This window comes from Zerene cesonia, chromosome Z (genome assembly GCF_012273895.1).
Source record: "Zerene cesonia ecotype Mississippi chromosome Z, Zerene_cesonia_1.1, whole genome shotgun sequence".
In the NCBI taxonomy this organism is placed as follows: Eukaryota; Metazoa; Arthropoda; class Insecta; order Lepidoptera; family Pieridae; genus Zerene; species Zerene cesonia.
In genome coordinates this window covers 2,844,664-2,864,997 of record NC_052122.1, presented here as the reverse complement: position 1 = coordinate 2,864,997, position 20,334 = coordinate 2,844,664, and the positions used below count along the sequence as shown (strand labels likewise).

Below are 20,334 nucleotides of genomic sequence, written 5' to 3'. Positions count from 1 at the left end.
TTTGAGTACCTTTGATTATTTTTGTTTATGTAGTTATGCATAGGCATACACATGCAAGCAGCCTCACGAGAATACGGTCTATGACTGTGCGCGGCAGTTTCGCGAAGTCGGAGTCATTTGTTTGTTCGTTAATTTGCCACCATGGCACCACTGCATACGTTTGTAGCTCGAGTGAATTATGAACAAAACACAAAATAAACAAAAAGCCCGAAGCATTAAGAAGCACTGTTCGCTCTGTGAAGACCGAAAAAAATACAAAAAATATTTTACTAATGCATTAAAATAAATATTTTGCGACCGTCCAATCCTAGTACTCAGGTATCATAAAAAGAGCAGTGGTGGTACAGCAGGTGGTGGTTAGGTTAGCACCTCGGTCTTAAATCGAAAAGTCGGAGGTTCGGGACGAGACGACTACCAATCTTAAGTTTATTTCTTAATTAAATTATGTTTTTGGAATTGTAGTACATTGACATTTAATTCTTAGATTAGGTCAACACTTTTGCAATCAAGCCATCGTTGACAGGAACGATGAGAGATTTTCCTATTCAGGTTGTTAAAGAAAAGACACACATAAGATTATATCATTTTAATAAAAGTTGAAATTAACTCATAATTCAAACTCATTCGATTAATTATAAATTGTAAAATATTTCATGCGAATCCTTAAAAATATTAAAATCACAGAGAAACTATATTTATATTTAAATTAATACATTAAAATAATAAGATCAAACAATTCGAAATTATTGAGAGTATTTATATGCTTAACATTTCTTAATTTTTTTTTAACATTTCATCAAATATTACTTGCACAATATGAATCAAAACGTACATTGAGATCTTTAATAGGAAATCGTTTGCAATACACACATCAAATAATATTTTAAATAATTTAAGTTGCATAAAAATATTATTCGATGACCCTGTCGGTATCTAAAATAAGAGTGTCTACATTATAAAATTAACATTTTGCGCAATAAATACTCTCAAATAAATGGCGAACTAATCATTATTTTTAAAATATATAATACATCATTATCATAATGTCATCATTATTATAAATACATATTTATGGACAACTACATGGAGAAATTAGAATATTAGCTTTCCGCCCGCGTCGTAACGGAAAAGATGGACAGTCTCAGATTATTCCCCACACAGTTCATTAACTGTGGGATTTACGGGACAAAAATATATAATGTATAAGTACATTCCTGCAAATAAATATAATTTGAATTTTTCTCTTTTTTTCTGAAGTCTTAAACTATCTCTGTCCAAATTCCAACAAAATCTGTCCAGAAGTTTCTGAGGTACGCAAGTTCAAACAAACAAACTCTTCAGCTTTATATTGTAAATAATTAGATACAGTTATGAATTAAAATGTAAAGTCGTTAAAATGTCGTAGCAATACTCTGATATCAACTATATCACAGTATATTACGACAATAATAAGTGTAATTATAACTAAATCATATTGTATGATATGATGTAAAGGGGAGATCTTAGAAGTTAGTTAAAATATTAAGCTTCAATTTGAAGTTTAAATTAAAATCAATTAAATTATACTACATAATAAAACAAAGTACGCTTTTACTAGCCTCGCTGATGAAGTATCACGAAGCGTAACTAAAAAAAGTAAGTTGTTTACAAAACTTTATCCTAGCTATCATCTTTTTATTTAAAAAATATTTTTCCTTTTATATATACAGCTAAATTATTATTCATAACTGATTAAAATTCAATACAATGTCTCTTTATAAAAAAATAATCATATTTCAATAGATAAAATGTTAAATTAATTCATGTCATTGTAATACTATCTAACAGTATTGTAATTCGGACGTACCTTTGTGAATCGAATATACCTCGTGCATTGTTGTTAAATAAAGTTGCATAATGTTACAATACAGATAGATAGTACCGTGTCCGAGTGTAAAAAATAATAATTATAATAAAAGAAAGTATTAAATTAATAAAAGAATTCATAAAATGTATGGTGGAGTGTATCGCAGAAGATATGCGATTTAAGAAGAGGCCTCGAGGACCGAAGGGCTATCACGTCTGATTCTTACGATCAGGACATACAAAATTAAATTTAGAGTGTGATTCATCTCGGTAACGCATGACTTGTGATGATGAAGATGTTGAAAAATGAATAGGATTGAAGTCACCCGTCACCGAAATAAAATCGCAGGAGAGTCCTAAGAAAGGCTCGACGACGGTCGAGAAATATCGAATTTATATAAAATTCAATTTAGTAGCTCCGCTTGATTCGTATTACCAATTGGTGTTATAAAAATGGTAGATCTTTGAAATGGAAAATTTAGAGTATTTATGCCGGCACGCGAACGTGCTAGCCTTACATGAACTCAGGCAATATGAACTTAAAACTCAAGCGGGCAAATCAAAATTTGACACATGTATTTGTGGTACATGCGCAGGATCGATTTTGGGCGTGTTTTTGTGGTCGCACAGCCCCAGTTCCTTTAGCTTCCACTCCCATCCCATCATCTGCACCGCATGTAACGTTTCCGCCTCTGTGTGTTGACGCCGTAGCATGCCTTCCTGTTAGCGATTGTCATTATTTAAACACAATTTACCAATGTAAAAATGAGATAATCTATCTTGAATTATATGAATAATATTTTAATAACGACTCTACTAGTTGATGAAATTAAGATCAGAAAACTGCGCTGCCTTACTGTCTGTTATTGTAACAGCAGCAGAACCTCATCATCTATGAAAATTTCAACCACCTAACTACTAGCCGGATGGGCAGACGGTAGGGTCTAACTAGGTACAAACCAGCTCCCGAGACCTCTTCATTGAAGCGGCTCGACGGAACACTTGAGGTTTCAGTCGTTAGGATTCCGAAATAACGTATCTATGTAAGATTTTCTAGCTCCAAAAAAAGAAAAAAGTGTCAAACACGGACCTTGATCTTCTCCCACTTATCGTCCACCTCCTGCAGCCATGAGTTGATCTGGCGGCCGTTGCATCGGGAGCGCTGCGCGTTGCGCTTCTCCTCCTGGTCCGGCGCGAGCACGTTGTACACCTCCTTGTCGCGGAGGATCGTGCACACGGAGAACGGGAGTGCCTGCAGAGTGGGCGACAATCACGGTCAATACAGTGTACTTTGATCATTGAAAACATCTAGATAAACGATCCTATACAAATAAAAAACGGCCCTATATTGTGTTTGTCAAATTAGCAGTTATATTAACAAATAAAATGAAATCCTATAAGTGTTAGCAGCTAGCGAGTATATTTAGTAGCAATAAATATTTAAGCCGAAGTAAGACAAGTGTAACATAAATCTATTTCTGTTTGTTTTAGGAGTTTAAGGGTTGAAACTCACCCGAAATGTGAAAATATTATCATAAAATGTGTGGCCCATCTGATTTAAAAAAATATTTCTTAATATTATTTGGACTTTACCGTTCCCCTTACTGACTCCCAGAATTACTTGCAGGATTTTTTTTCTAACTATGCTTGTGCAACTATGATGTCAACAACCAAATCTTATCCAATACATCCTCATCTTCACTTTTATTATTTATTATATTATATATATGTAAATGTTTCCAGCAAACATATATCGCATATACCTGATTAGCCACAGCGCGTTCGGCGCGCCCGTGCACCCTCAGTATCTCTTGTTCCACAGCAAGCACCAGTTTCTCCTTCTCCACTTGATGTTGTATCCGCAACCTCGTTCTGTATTGGAGTAACATATTTATTTTATTATTTGTATTATTATATCGGTTCTATTGAACACTGAAAGAAAGTAATCTTATTATTTAGGAATCCGTTAATGTTTAAATAATGAAGTTCGGAAAGGTTTAGGAAGAATTGTAGTTAACAATAGATGGAATAGAGATAAGCTATTTAATGTATATTCTAGATCATAAGATACACCCACCTGACCTGTATCCCAGTCTAGCTACAACATTCTAGCTTAATTTACTGACATAATATATTATTTTAATCGTTTATGTTCCCAACAAAAAATAACAAGCTTAAATATACGAAGGATCCATGAGAGCCCAGCTGAGTCTATGGGTCAGCGCTTTATATTATTACCTTTCTCTCTCCTGAGACATAAACTCTTTAACCATTTGTTGTGGTAGGTTAACAGGTATATCCACTTGCGGTTCTGGGTTCACGTTGTTCTGTAGCGTGTATGTGCAACGATTCATCAGATACTTGTTGAAATCTTTCGGTGGCTTTGGCTTGACTGGAAATAAGGCCTTCTGTCTGCGCTCGATCTAAATATTAATAAAATTTACACATATGCATAAGACAAATTTTAATAGCTACCGGAGAATAGCAAAATACAAATAATAATGGAACTTAATAAACTGTACATTTTAACAAACTTACATAATATATTAAAATTAAGAAAATAAAGAAAATTAGAGAGAATTAAATAATCGCTGTGATTATTACCTGCTTCCTCTTGTGTATGTACATCTGGTAGGGGTTGGAGTGCGTGACATTGTGCGTGACGATCGAGTTCTCAGAGTGCTCGCTCTTCGACGGCTCCCGCGAGTGGCTCTCCCTGGACGCTTTGATCTTCCGCTTCCTTGGATGCAACTCGACGGAAGGCCCCGGAGCGGCTGTACACATACAAACGGTACGTCATCACCCACGCTCACATGAAAACGGCCAACACCAACAACGAAAGATAGATAAAATAACACCAATAACGGAAAGAGCATTCACTAAACATTTAGGATGTACGAACATGATAATATGGCTCCCGTACCCGGAGTTTAGAGATAACTATAATGACATTTCTACACTCAACGGATTCAAGCTTGTAAGCTACAAACAGCGTTTGTAACTATGAATAGACATTGATCATCTGCCATAGGTAAACAAACATTATCGATTTGCCATTTTCGTTTTCCATTGCCTTGTCGGACAATGTCTTAGATATTCGAAGTAGTAACTGTTGTTCAATGAAACTTAAACACAGAACTATTGTAAAATATTCGTGTTATTTTTTAAATAAAACGGCAAATCGATTGATAAAGGTTCAAAGGCTGAAGCCAGGGGCTCTCTAGGGTAATAATGCTAATGGCTAATACTGAATAATGCTCTCGATGTAGAAACGTCATTATACAACAACAACAACAACAACAACAGATGCATTGTAGTTGCAAAGCGAAAATTACAGTTCAGGGTCCGGTAGCCGTTTGGTGATAACATTCAGGTCCTCAAAGGACATGCATATGGTGAAATGCGTTTTGAATCTTATTTTTGAACAGTACAATATTTTTTCTGTTTTTGAAACACATAAGAAAAGGAACAGTAGAAGTACAGAAAAATATTATTTTAATAAATTACAAGAGTGTCCTCTTTTCTTTGTAGACTTTAAGGGAGGAGTGCGGCGACCTCTGCCCCCCAGTCCGTCTTCATATGTGCGTGCACATATCAATTAAGTTTGCATTAAAAATTTATTATCAAATGGGCTAATTAGGGCTACCAGCTTTCATATTTTGTACCAGTTGGCGCCCCGAACAGCGACAGTTTTAAAAATGATTCCAACCATTGTTTTTTGTATTCATGTATTTCGATAGTACAGGGGGCAGAGAACTTGTTTAACATCACTGTGAATAATATTCGTGCGTTGAACTATGCGATAAGTTAAAGTTATTATATCGGGATATTGATCAATAAACATTTTCGAAACACGGACTTCGATAAAAGAATTCATCGATTGTTAAGCGATTGAAGGACGGCAACACATTTCACTCTATTTATTCCAAGACAAGCTACACGAGAAATTGTATAAGGCAAGATTAATTACAGATTTTCATAATATCGGAACATCATTTTAAGTTTCAACTTGTTGCAAAGATTTCCGAAAAATTAAGTAGCGCCTTCTGGCATTAGCCAAACGGTAGCCCTTATTAGTAATATTCAATTTCAACAGCTTATAAAGAAAAATTAAACACGAAAAATAGCTAAAGAAATCTTTACAGAAGACGAAAATAATCATCAATTGCATCAAATCTAACAATCAGATTCGTTTAACCTTGTGAGATGTGATACAAATTTCACAGAATTTTAACAAAATAAAATAATCATCTTTAAGCTACTGAATATTTTAAATAAAATAAATAACGGAAGAACAGAGAAATATTATATAATAATGAATTACAAGATTGTCGTGTGCTCTTGGGAGACTTTAAAGGAGAATGATAGCGCCGGCCTCTGCATCCTGGTCCGTCTTCGCATATGTGCGTGCACATATTAATTAAGATGATGTTAAACATAAGAATAAATTGTACTTTTCATTAGTATGTTTCTTTCATATATAAGATCCCCTCAATAGAAAAACATGTTATATTATCAAGCTACTTACAGGGCTATCGAACCGCATTAAAACAAGACAATTCAAAAACACTTTGGATATATATTTATGAATTAAAATGCACCAAGATTTTTTCAAATCTTTAGCACAATTATACTGAATATCATGCAAGCACATGACTTCATAAATAACTGAACATACCAACCTGATTGTAGATTTCAGTCACTACAATATGAACTTATATGTTCCAAAATAGCTAAATTCCTAATTAGATCAATTATTAATAAAGCAATATTTTCTCAATATTTCTAATATACTATATAACTTTTTTCAAATCATATAAATGCTGTTGAATAGAAGATTAATCTACATAATATCATGTTCTATTTAGAAATCCTAAAAACATATGCAATACTCATTGAGCTCTAAAGTTGTGGTACCTTTAAAACGTATTAACTAGGGTCCTACAGTGTCGTGGATGCTTTTCTATTTCGGGGGTCTATATAATTACCTGCTTCATTTCTCCCACCTGTGCCACCAGATGACGTCGACGGAGCATGATCGTCCTGACCCTGAAAACTCTTAGCATTTGATTTACTGTGGCCATCATCGTGTAACCGACTTCTCCGTCTCTAAAAACCAGCGGAAATTAACTCAACATTAAGTAAAAATAAAAGACATTTAATAGCAAACTTCAACTGATCAACATTTATGGGACTAACAATACTTTAAAATAAAATTAAAATAAATTAATATCGACATGCAGACAAACAATAAATTTGCGCAGATAGACGAAGGGAAACTTAGGATATGAAAGGCTCTTTTGGTACACAGAATAAAATCAAAATTCCAGGGTATAAACATCGATATAATTATTGAATATTTGATACCTTCGCGTTCTTGTTGCGTCTAGCTCTAAACATTGAATTACTACTTACTGAGCTGGGAGGAGGACTTTTATTTGAACTCAAAGCTTGGTTAGATCCAGAGCCTGATCGGTTCTCAGAGCCAGTTTGAGGCGAAGTTCGCTCTTTATCTTTCTCGCCGTCAATCGTTCTATGCGAACGCAGAACTCTTTGCCCGCCCTATAAGACAAACTCCACATAAACGTACCGAAACCAAAGTACGTGTACGACATTAACTCGATTCTAATCTACGTCGATCATATCAAATGTGCTTTTACTTTTACTTTGTTTTACTATTTTTGCAAATCTCCATTGTAATTGCAATGAATATAAAATGAATATGAATCTGGAAGATTACGAAAGATTTAAACACATTTTTTTTATAAACATAAAGAGTTTGTCTCTCGCGGCGTTTCATACAACCAAAATCAAACTCATCCAACAGTTAGAGCCAGACACGTATTGATGAGAGAGTTTAATTAGTGCTAGTGCTTAGCCGAGAGAGACTAGACTAATCATGAGAATAGGACCAAGTATCCCCTAAATTCCAGAGATTAATCCATTAATACCAGAGATTACGGCTGCAATACCATATGATGTAACATAAGTAAAGTACTTCATCCGATTTGCGAGTATCATTGGAAAATTTTAAAAAGGCTTCCGAGCTTCAATTAAAAAGTTTGTGGAGTAGACAAAGAACGGACAAGTAGTTTCGGAGTTGGCACTTGGTCTCACGCAGACACGGCTCACTACAGCAAGGGCGACCTGCTGTGATGGGCTAGGATTCTCAATGAAATGGTCACCCACCTTGCCCCCCTCCCCCAGGCGCTTGTCGTCACAGTTGCCATCTGAGCTATCAGATGTTTGTCCCGCGTCTGCGCTCGTGCACGGGATCACGTACGGTAACGTGGACGCATTGCCCCGACCCTTTCCACCACCGCGCTGCCCTGTCCCACCTGATGCGGATGTTTTTTGTATCAATTCTCTCCTTATACACCAAATGACACACGACGAACAGAAAATCAACAAGTCGCGATCGATATATTAATAAAATCCGTCAATGATTAATTTAGAAAGTGCAATTAAAGAAACGCAATATAATGCACTCTCCCAACGATTTATGAAACGGTTTCACGTGAACATGACATTAACAATATGAGTGGCATAGACCGTCTTTGCATATTATTTTGTAACACATAGTCAACCGAATTAATACATAACACGTTAATAATTTATGCAGAAAGCGGCAATCCATAATTAATAATTAATCATCACTATTATTTATATAAATGCTCACTTTAGAACAATCATTTTTATAATAAAAATTCCATTATAATAATGATAACTGACAACAAAGTAAGACCAATACACACATAGTCGGCGCGTGTGGTTGTACGTTTTAATCGGGTGGGGCTCGTGTGCACCACCCCGAGGGTGAATAAGTAATACCATCGTTTAATTTTTAGTTTTATAGCATTGAAATGAAAAATTTTTGTATGTGGTAGTCGGCACTTCACGGCGCTTCGGCACGAATTACACCAGCTCGCACCGGGGAAGTACCACACCTCCACAGAAAACCGGCGTGAAATAATAGCATGCTATTGTGTTTCGTTCGGTGAGTGGGGAAGCCGGAGGCCCATATCCTTTTTCTTACGCTTCCCATTTCCTTTCCTTCATTCCTCTCATCAATCCTTACTTAATCCCTTCCCAATTTAAAGTCGGCAATCCATTTGTAGAGGCGTAAGGTCTGCAATTGACCTTATGCCTCTCCAAATGTTCATGGGCGGCCATTCATTCATCCATTGCCGACTATGACATAAAAAAAAATTTTGAAAAAATAGAAAAAATTTGATCACGAGGCGGGATTCGAACCCGCTGTTTTTGCCAAACCGTAGCAACGCCTAGCCTTTCGGCCACCCGTGGTCCCGCCACAGTGATTTTATATATATTTACAGAGCCGTCTTACCTTCTTCTTGTTCATTTCTACTGCCTGAGCCACCTGCACCTCCTGGTATTACAATCTTCAATGGTGGTACTTTTGGTGCTGTAGTTTCTGGTGGCTTCTGGTCTTCAGGCTCTTCCTCTTTCACTTGGGCTGGCTTCGGACTAGCCACTGGACTCCGTCTCTCTTGCTTGATGGCCTGTGATCCTACTCCTCCCTTACCGGAGCCAGATTTGTTCTACAGAAATTATATTGTTAAGTTACAAAAATTAAAAGAAGAAGAAAAACAATTTGTGGTATAGATTTTTTATTGTCGTACACATAATAATGGATAATAGTTAACAAAGATGAATGAAGAAAATTAAACTGTCACTTCATGACAGTTCCTTCAAGAAAAAAAAAATTCTGTTAATTTTGTTTCAATATATTTTATCTAGTACCACAAACACAAGTAATCTTGCGCACAAAACAAAAAGCAAACGATAATCTAAATAAAAACCCTAACTGTTTTTCATTTTAATATACCTGATGTGTATTTTGAACATTTACTTTAGTTCCTGGTGTTCCTTTGCCCGTAGCCTGAAGTTTGCCAGTGGATGAGGTGGCTGCTCCCTTATTCACGTTTGGCGAGGCCCCGCCCTTGTTAAGCGGTGACGCACCTGTTTTGCTTGCCGGTCCCGGAGGCTTGCTGCGGGTTAGTACTCTGTTACATATTCATATTTCTCCAATTTTTTTTTTATTTAACTGCCGATTGGGTACTATTTGAACTTTGTGGAAACTAACAAACAAGATCCTTCATAAAAACAGTTAATTGCCTACTTATACATTTGTTTAGAAGGAATATAATATAAAACTGATACAATATACTTTTTTTCTCATAAATAGATTAGTTGGAGATTATCCAGCATATGATTTTTACACGCTTTTTATTAGCTTCACCTGTATGTTTGTTTGTTTGTTTGTTTGTATGTTTGTTTGTTTGTTTGTAACTGACTTCTTTTGGCGCGATTTTGACCCACTTTAAACGGCCAGATTTCGTTCAAACTTTGTAGATTTATTGAGGACCGATGACAATACACTAATTTGATAAAATTATTCCAGTTTTCAATTTGCAAAATATGATTTTTGTTAAAGCGTGTTTTATAGTTTTTTTAAACTATTATATTTTATTATATCTATTACCGGCCAGGACCCGATCTAGCGACAGGAGGGGGCTTTGCCATGGGTTCCTTATCATCATTTTCTTTCCTCTTTTTCCGCTTAGAAACGTCATCCTCTGATGATTCCTCTTCATCATAACTCTTCTTTGTTGTCACGTTAGTGTCATCCTGTGTGGATGACACCACGCCGCTACTCAACTGTGTGCATTCTAAAAATAATTTATGGAATAATTCAATTAATTCACTGATAATTATTGCTGTATAATATTGATTTCAATATAACAAATACACTATGATAACAAGAGATTTATTGGTTGGTGGAATTTTCAAGTTCCTTGACCTACTTCTGTTGTAATTGATCATTGGGTGTGTTAAATATTACTTTTGTTCAAATTAAAATTCTAAACAATTATTTTAAATATTAGACTTATTTCATGCATACTTTTATTCATAAAATAAATAATATTTAACTAAAAAAAAAAACACAATCTTTAGACTTTCAAACCTTCTTTGTTTTCAGTATTGCTTCCTTTCTCTTGTGGGGTAGCCTCCTTTCCTTCAAATTCTCCCTGTGCTAGGCTCTCCATGTTGGTTCTTTTACTGCCTTCACTGTTTGTACTTGCATTGCCACTTTTTTTGGTGCTGTCATCCCTTGTCCTTCCGATATGTGTAGCTCTTGTATTATTATCTGCAGAACAGTAACTTGTTCCAAATAATTGCTACTTTTTTATTGTTCTTTTTGTAAATCAAAATTCTATTTTAGACTATTAAGATGATGGATCTTTTAACAAAATTTCATAATATTCTTGTAAAATATTTTTTATATCACCTTTTCATAATTATTATTTTGCATCATAGATAGCTAGTTATAATTAGTTAAATTTCTTCAGGTTTTTCAAAATCATTGATATTACATAAATAGTTATACTGCATTACTAAAGAAAAATATTATATTGGCACTTCTAGTGATTTACAATGTACATTATATAGCATGGTTAAATTTCTAATAGGGCATTGATATCCCTTTTTCCATTAACAAAGACAATGTGATTGATTATAATTTTTCAAACTGGAAAAGTCCTCGGACAAACTGAACTTACATCAAAAGTAAAATCAACTTAGAGGTTATAAATTCTTCATGATTAGAACATTTGTAGCAATAACAAGCTTGATGATGTATATTCATTAATTACCATTCATTTTAATTTAATTAAATACTGTTATCTTGCATTTGTATGTGATCATCATTAATTATACTAATGTACCTAAAACGAATGTCAACATTTGCTTATAGAAATATTTTTTCTTGTCATTATTATTTAAATTTGCAGAATTAATTAACAAAGAACAATATTGAACTATAAAAAGGATGCATTGTTAATAATACTAACCAAACAGTTACTAAATTTAACAAAACTTCTTATTGCACCACGGATAAAACATAACTATAGGTTATAAGTAAATATCATTACATTGTAAGTTCCGATTGTACGAGAAGTTCACCATTTATTATAAATTATCATTTAAACACGCGATAACTTTTCAATTAGTTCTTGAACCAATCCGCAATTCTAATTATTTTTAGTTGTAACTTGGAAGCAGGACGTAATTAGTGCTGCGGATTCCATTGCAGAAGCAACCATTTCACGCAAATTTTGTCCAAGCGTAAAACTCTTTTTCCAACTAACTCTTTTGGATTATTATGACTACGTTAGATAAGTCATTGTTATTAACAGTTTACACGAGAGTCGGAACATTAAGCTAAGCGTGCACTAATATTTTTATAACTTTACACTTATATGATGAAAACTATCGACTCCCCTTTGTTGTGCGAGAGCGCTCTCCTTTGCATTTCACGTCGGCGGACACTTTGAATAGTTATCGCCGGCCGTAGACAATAATTTCACATCAATTTTGCCTAATCAGTCTTATAAACCCACCACCACGAAGTTGACGTTACTAAGCGGCCATAACGACAGACCGACAGTTTTAGCAACACGCCCCAACGCGTTCCGATCAAAGCAGATGCGTTCAAGATTGACATACATGTCAAAAATTTAAGTGCGATTATATTATTTCACGATTAATTTAATAATAGCATCAAATTATGGTATGCATATTTTTTTTCTTCTTATATTCAAGTGTGTATCAATGAAATATCAGTTAATAACAAATAGAACTTACAAAAACCGACATGTAATTTCCCTTTTTTTAAATGTCAAAGTGACATTTCACGAGTATTCAACCGAGACCCACACGGAATTAGGTTCATATATTATTTTAAAGAACATCACAAAGTTACTATATTCTTTAACTCAGGAACAGTCTATTTCAAATGTAGCTCGTATAGGGGGACTATACGAGCTATATTTGAAATATATTTCAGATTTACCCTGAAGGAGACTAGATACAAAGATGTGTAGCTAGAAAGTGCCGCACGCATACTTACACAACACGCATAAGTATTATGCTCAGAAATAAGAATACGCGATTTGCGAAAAATCTTACATTGTACATAATAAATACTATTATATTACTTCAAAAATAATTTGGCAATAATTAGAATGATTGCAAAGAATATATTAGCATAGTTTTTAATCTTTTAAATATTTTTTTAGAGCATGCTTGGAGCTCTATGTGATTTTTTCTAATGTGTAAAATTTGTTTTCAACACATTACCTAACAAATGTGTATAGAACAATTTATGTAACGTAATATTTAAAATAAGTTTCATTTTAAAAATATGACATTACAACCGTCAGCGTCTCCCCCTTACTATTTTGTTGATATAATGACTGAATTCAACAATTAAATTTTTTATAGTTACTTACGAGAGCTAATTAAAAATGTTTTTGTTTGTTTATTATATTATTACGTGAGGCAATCTCAATTCGAGGTATCGGCACAGAACAATAAGTACAAGATATGGTAAATACTACAATTTTTTCCTGCTAGAAAAAGTTGCGATAAAGAATTCGTATAAACTCATAAATATAAGTGAATCAAATCTCAAGAAACCTCATCAAAGAGTGTAGACAAATTTCTAAAAACTCCATAAAGAACTGGGTTAAAAGAACTGTTCTAATTTTTTAAATAATGACACATGCGAAATTTTATTTAGTTATAAGTTATTGAGGATTGTTTATCCCATGTTAAAAGTAAAATTTTACGGGACAAATAACAAGTAGGATAAATAAGGTTTGTTAACTTTTCAAACCGACGTTCTCAAAAACAAAAGAATTTGTTCGGAAGAAAGGTTCTGAATTCAGCTGTATTTTAATTTCTGTATGGGAGTTCTAATTGGTTTATTACTTGATAATTCCGTTGGTTTTCAACCGATCGAATTCAACCTCCCTCCCCAGCAACGTCGGTGACCTTTAATTTATAGTAATTATGAGTCTAGTCGACAACTCCAGCGTCACAGCTAGTGCATATCCCGCGGCAGCCAAATATTAAGTTACGTGTTAGAAAATAGCGACAATGTTTAGGGAACGCGTTACGCGTTTAGACGCGCTGGGAATTGAACGTTTATTCGACCTAATTATACTTTACTGCTATAGCGAAGGTCGCTATTGCTTCTGTACCACTTTTCTTATGTAGATTTTTTTTTAAATACCGTTCGCAGTTTTCATATTTTTAGTTATAGAGTAGCTAAAAAAAAAGAAAAATGACAGACAAATTGTGAACCTCCTTCGCTTTCGTCGTTAAAAAAAAGCACTGATCCAATGGGAATATGAGCGGAGTAGCTTTGGAAAATGTTACAAATTTGTTCCTTTTGAGAGCAGACACAGTTCGTGGTAGTGTTCGTAATAATGTATTGTATTATATATATCTGTTTACAAATTAACACATAATAATGAAGGGTAATAGCTGAAATACTCTGAATTACTGAATCGGTACGTGATTCCCGAGACAGCAACTAATTTCTTGACTAATCGTTTCGGGACTGATAATATGTACAATCTGTAAGATAAGTGTAGCGTAGTGAAGTTCCAGCTTAGTTGAGAAGTGGTGTCCTTCCAAAAAAATATCAGTAATTTCCACTGGCTTGAATGTTTGTCGGATTATCCAACTTTTCATCAAACCACTTTATTAGAAACAAATTATTTAACTGTTACACATTTTTTCCATATCATATGGTTCTATTGTAAACGAAAAAAAAATGTCTTTTATTTTTATTAAATACGTAACTTATATAACATTTAATGTAATTTAACGGGTATTCGGGTTTGATACATCTAACGTAAACATATAATTAATATAAAATATAATAAACCAACTGAATTAAATTTTCTAAAGGCGTTATATTTTCTTAGTTCGCAATTGTTCACCACCGTTGAGAAGTTGAGGCGCATAAATACTAAAACAAGATTTTTTCCGGGAGTTACAAAAAAAAAAAAAACCAAAAAAATAATAATGGCGGTATAGAGTTCGTGGATCAGCTAGTATATAACATCACGCGTATGAACAGTTGATCCGATTTCACTTTTTTCATTACGTTAACAGAACCTTAAATGAGGAAAATATACTTTGAACGAATAATTAAAAATATAAACTATTTAAAAATGAAGCGCTGCAAAGTCCGCGCCAAGAAAGAACAATGTGTGCCGGGTCAGCTAATAAACTAATAATAATAATAGTCATCAGTTAATAATGATTCATACCATAAACTGTTTTTATGGACACGTTGAAAACCTGAAAAAAATAAACGCCGTCATAACATATAAAAATAATGCACTCGTATATCTATAAAAGTGCAAATAAGATAAGTTTAATAACATTAATTATGTTTTACCGTTTTTTTTTTAACACCGACTTCATCTTGACTGTAACTATGATTTTTACTTTTTAAACACCTGATTAGATCTCGTTTTCTTATCCTGGGGTTATCTTTTTCCATCATTTCCTTCTTCTTGGTTCTTAGTCCCTTTTTGAGGTTAATTAAAATAATGTCATGTTAATTAATTATTATAGAAGATTGTGGTACACAACATTCGTCTTCCACTCTTGTTCATCCGTCTTTCTCCAATTTACATTTTAAGGAAAATCTTTGCATTTGGCAAAGATTTTCCTGTTTCTGTGCGTGATGGTCAAGGCATAAGGTTTGTCCTTTTGAGTGTCTAAACATGATTAATGAACCACAATGATGAACGATGAAGCGAGAGACTGCATCCAGCCCCTCGACAACTAGCATAATTTCATCACTCATTCACCAGCATCTCGACGAATCTGCGCAAATGGGTTTATCTTGATATCAATTTTTCTTCCCGCTTCTGATAGTATTCAGTTAATGCTTCTTAGCATTGTTAAACAATCACTAATTTTTATCACAAAGACGCTACAATCGTTTTGAAGTTTTTAGTTATGCATTTGATATTGGATTACTCAAAAAAGATTCTTTTTTGTGAAAGTTGATGATTCATTCCTCGTAAAAGAACAGGATATAGTAATGAAGTAAAAACACTACAAGATACCCATGCATTTTCACTAAAAATCTCCCTCGTCGAGCAGTATGCGCTAAAATCAATAGTCATATACCTTTCTGTAACTATTTTAACTCAGGGCCGCAAATAATTCCTATAAATTTATAAGTTAGGTCATCCATATATGGATACGTAACTTTTCATTAGTCGCTTGTGAAAATCGATATTTTCGCAGGTTGCATCAGTTGCAAGGTATAAAACACCTGGCGATTCCCAGTGGCGGTTTTCACGTTATATCCTTTGTTTTGTTCCCTCTACAATCCGTCGATGCTTTTTTACTTCTTTGCTTTTAAAATATTTCGATCCAAAATAATTTAGAAAGTGTGTCACATTTCCCATGTTTCAAATTTGATGTATAAACATTTTAATACACATTTTCTCAGTTTTGTAATTAAATACAGGATTTATATGTTTTGTAGCATTAGCATTCAGCTGGCAGCATTGGAATAGGTTAATAACATTAAATAATATTATACTATTTCAAGTAGCGACAAACAAAATACTATTTATATCCATTCAGTAGTTCCAAGATTGGGTATAGTTTGGAGTTAGTACTCATAGCTACTTCTAAATTCTTTTTGTATAATACATAATTTGCTTTTATAATTGAAAGCAAAGTTTAACAGAACATATCGCAAATATATAATATGTGCCACCGCTAAGTTTAAACACATACCGGGTGTAACACTTAAAATCCTTGTATAACACACTTGACCATAAAAATAAAGCATAATTATTATGTTGCTTTGTGAAGTCTCTGTGTAGAAATGTATGAATGTAACTTTTACTCATGGTTGCATGTATACACATATATTTATGGACCAATGGAAATAAATTTATATATTATGTCCTACAAGCTATATTTTTTTAAGTACTAGACATATTATTCAATAGTTAGACATATTGTGAGTAAGTAACATGTGAGTTGTTATGGAATAAAGCTTTAATTCAATTTGAAAAATTAAAATATATTCACTTTAATTATGATCGTACCAGTAAACAGTCTCAGTCTCAATTGTTTAATTTAATAATTTATTACTTTACTTTTGTAGGAGTTTATGCTCCTACTTATTATTGAAGACACTCGGCTTAGCTTGAAGAAATATTTAAGCAGATCAACGTTTTTATATATATATATATATATATATATATATATATATATATATATATAACTGTGACATAATTTGTATTAACAAATAACATGAAATGTTTTCATAGACAAGAGCCAATAATACCTTCTCTGTATTCATGTAAATCTTAGCAAAAATGAATACCTGATATGCATTCTTATGTTTTACAAAATTGTAGTTGATGAGCACAATATATACTTATATATCATTACGTTAATATCACCAGACACAAAAAAGGATAACATGTAATAGGTAAGTTGAGAAAAAAAAATTAGGCAAATCTATAAATGCTTTTGTTCTTGCCCATTAACTCTTCATTTTAATTGGAGATCCCTCTTTTTACTTTGTTGATTACACGTAGAAGTATTTTAATTGAATTATTGTAATGGAAATTAATAAAGATTCTTGGTTATTCAATAAAATGTTGTGTTTATTATTTCTGTCATGAAAATACTTTTTTTTATCTCATTCAAATAAACTCAGTATTCAATGACAACATGAGCAAAATGGGAGTTGTCATAGTATAACAGGTTCCCATGAGGTCCACAGAAGCCATAAATAATCCAGCATGAAGTGTAATGTATTTTTGACAGATCATAACATCTAATATTAAAATTAAATAAGTAACAAACAACGCAAGCACCACATTAAAACACACAAAAGTATAAAAAGCATAACCATAAAACAAGTACGCCACTGTGTTTTTTGCAAATTGTGTTCAATGTGAGAGAATAATTAAACAAACAGCCTTATTAAAAAGCTAGATGAATATAGTCATAATGAAACCAGCTTACCTTTCAGGGACTGCAAATATTCATAAATATGTGGGGCTGCATAGTCTAATGGTGCTTTTCCTTTTGTATTCTTAACAAATGGCTCTGCACCATGCTCTATAAGAAACTTGACCATCTTCAGATTCCCCGAAGTAGCAGCATCATGGAGTGGAGTGTCATCATCTAATCCCTTCGCATTCACATTAGCGCCACCATTTACAAGAACCATTACTACTTGTAACCAACCATAACTACATGCTTCGTGTAAAGGGGTCCAACCTTAAATTAGGGGGTGAACAAAACAAATACAAGAAATAAAAGAAAAGCAAAAAAAATCAAAAAAATAAAAAAGTAACTACACTTAGAACTGAAAGCCCAATCGCATTTAAATTCCTTTAATACATATTTAATATTGATTCTATATTGAAATTACATTTTATTTTTATTCTGAAAAAATCTCTCCTACTAATCAAATACATCTATAATAAATAATAACAAAAATCAACACATTTGACTATGTAAAGTAGTGTAATATTAGGCTTTCAGTACTTGAATTGCATTTTTGAAGTAAAAATTAAACATTTAAAAATGGGAAAACAATGATTGCATATTAATTACCAAACAATAAAAAAGTGTTTACATTAAATTTTCTGCTTTGAAATTTCTACAGCTAAAAGGCAAATAATTATAATTAAATTGTAGCACAAGAAAATGGGGTGATGAAAGTATCAAAGCTGCAACTACTTTGCTTTTGACCATGATTTCATGAAGTGGTTCATGGAAACCCGTGGACTGAAGTTAGATTTATGTAATAATTGAAGCATACATATTGTTTGGAGCCCATTTTGGGTGTGAGCAATATCAAATTATTGAAATACAAAACAATCAATAAAGATATAGTAATAATTGTGTCTAACTAAAAATAGGAGAAAACATTTTCTGAAAATGTTTGATCAACCTTATTTTATATCTAAAAAAAAGTAATATGACAAAGAAGTTAACATTTAATATATTATTATAGTTGTTAAATAAACGGGTTGAACACTAACACTGTGAAATTGAATACATACACTGAATTCAAGAAATTCTGTGAAATGTATACAAATTGATACGTTTCACTTCTTCTTCTTTCTTGTTTGATTATAAAAATGTGAATGAAAGTGATTTTCTTTACCATATAAATGGATATGTTTGTAATGAAACATTCTCAGCTGTAAATAAAGGTAAAGCTACTAAATTTTATGTACCTATAATAATATAATATTGTGATAATAAAATGTATAAGTTGTTATTTGTAGGCTTTTTCTTGCTTTATGTCAATGATCACAAATTGTTTGGAATTTTGTAATACTAATTTTGGTTTAATCTTTAAGGACACAAAAAATTCAACATAGGTACACACATTAAGAAGTAAATTAATAGATATGCTTATAAGAATAAATTTAAATTACTAGGTGCTAAAAATTGTGAATAATATGCATACCAGCGAAATCAGTGACATCGGGTTCTTGTCCTTGGTCAAGAAGCTTTTTGACTTGTTCATGATCTCCTCTTATAGCAGCTACATGTAGAGGAGTTTCGCCACGTTCATTTCGCTGTTGTCTACTGCGTTTACGTTCTTCAGCAGGGGTCGGAGCGGCTAGTCGAAAATGGCGGGAAGTAAGTTGCATTCAGTAGTTTATTGCTGTTTTTTTAAAAACTAATGATTGTTTACCTGGAGGGGCATCTTGTGATGATATTTGCATCACAAGAGCCAATTGCTGCCGCTCCGACATGGGCGCTATGACCTGCGTCCGTGGCGCGCCGTCGGGCCCGCGGCCAGAGCCCCGCGACCGCGAGGTCGACGGCATGCTTCGAGCATAACCACCCGCCTATACACAATTCAATAGCTTAGGTATATCGTATTGTAAAATCTAACAACGCACACCATTAACGCGCCAATAATGAAAATCACGATGGAAACTCTTAGACAGAGTACCAACCTTTCTTCTAACGCCAACCAGAATTAATTTAGTCTAAAACAATAACACAAATATATCAACTTAGTATTTTTTGCAAATTAACACAGCTTATTGCAAAACATTTTTAACTCCCAAAAAAATTATAACGTATCAGTCACAGACAGCGATATACAACGACAAGAATAAAGACATTTCTGATTTCTCTCGATTCGACAAGTAGTTAGTGTTGTGTAAAATCTAACTTGTCTATGACATTTAGGTTTAATTTTTTTTACTCTGTGTATGCTTAAAAACTATTTGTTTAATATTACTATAAACCCATTTACGTGCAAACATTTCTATAACATTTACGCAGTGTTCAATATTTCGCTCAGACAGGAAAAATGTGAGAGATAAATTTTAGAATACCATATTAATTTACTATTATCGATTTACTGAATAATAAAGAAACCAACATTCCTGTCAGCTCCTATATGTGTATAAACCATTAAATTTCAATAATTCCAGTTCGTATAGTCCGTGCCATGACAGAAGTAATGCGAGCTAAAATAATTTTGCCTGTATTTTCATTTAAATACCCCAGAGTTGGGGAAAAGAAATATGGTGAGGGTTGTAGAATACACCGCTTCAGTGTGTGTAAGTATTAAGAAAAAGAAAT

The 20,334-nt window shown here is 33.3% G+C and overlaps 1 protein-coding gene across 13 annotated transcripts; it reads right to left on the bottom strand.

The window, feature by feature from the left end:
• Nucleotides 1-571: 571 nt before the first annotated feature.
• Nucleotides 572-19,872, bottom strand: LOC119835914 (ankyrin repeat domain-containing protein 12). 13 transcript variants are annotated; one of them, XM_038361030.1, is made up of 18 exons: nt 19,698-19,872; nt 19,430-19,586; nt 19,199-19,354; nt 17,737-17,994; nt 10,835-11,017; nt 10,352-10,538; nt 9,695-9,857; nt 9,194-9,407; nt 8,035-8,183; nt 7,213-7,407; nt 6,834-6,954; nt 6,170-6,238; nt 5,353-5,418; nt 4,450-4,619; nt 4,084-4,268; nt 3,609-3,717; nt 2,936-3,097; nt 572-2,565 (listed from the first exon to the last, which is right to left on the bottom strand). In XM_038361030.1, the coding sequence occupies exons 2-18, from the start codon at nt 19,563-19,565 to the stop codon at nt 2,392-2,394; spliced, it is 2,697 nt and encodes an 898-aa protein (XP_038216958.1). In that variant the 5' UTR covers nt 19,566-19,586; nt 19,698-19,872; the 3' UTR covers nt 572-2,391. The 13 variants fall into 13 exon arrangements, with proteins under 13 accessions (XP_038216958.1, XP_038216959.1, XP_038216961.1 ...); XM_038361031.1 differs by having other exon boundaries at nt 9,719-9,857; nt 19,698-19,871; XM_038361033.1 differs by having other exon boundaries at nt 6,834-6,894; nt 7,261-7,407; nt 19,698-19,870.
• Between the last annotated feature and the right edge of the window lie 462 nt (nt 19,873-20,334).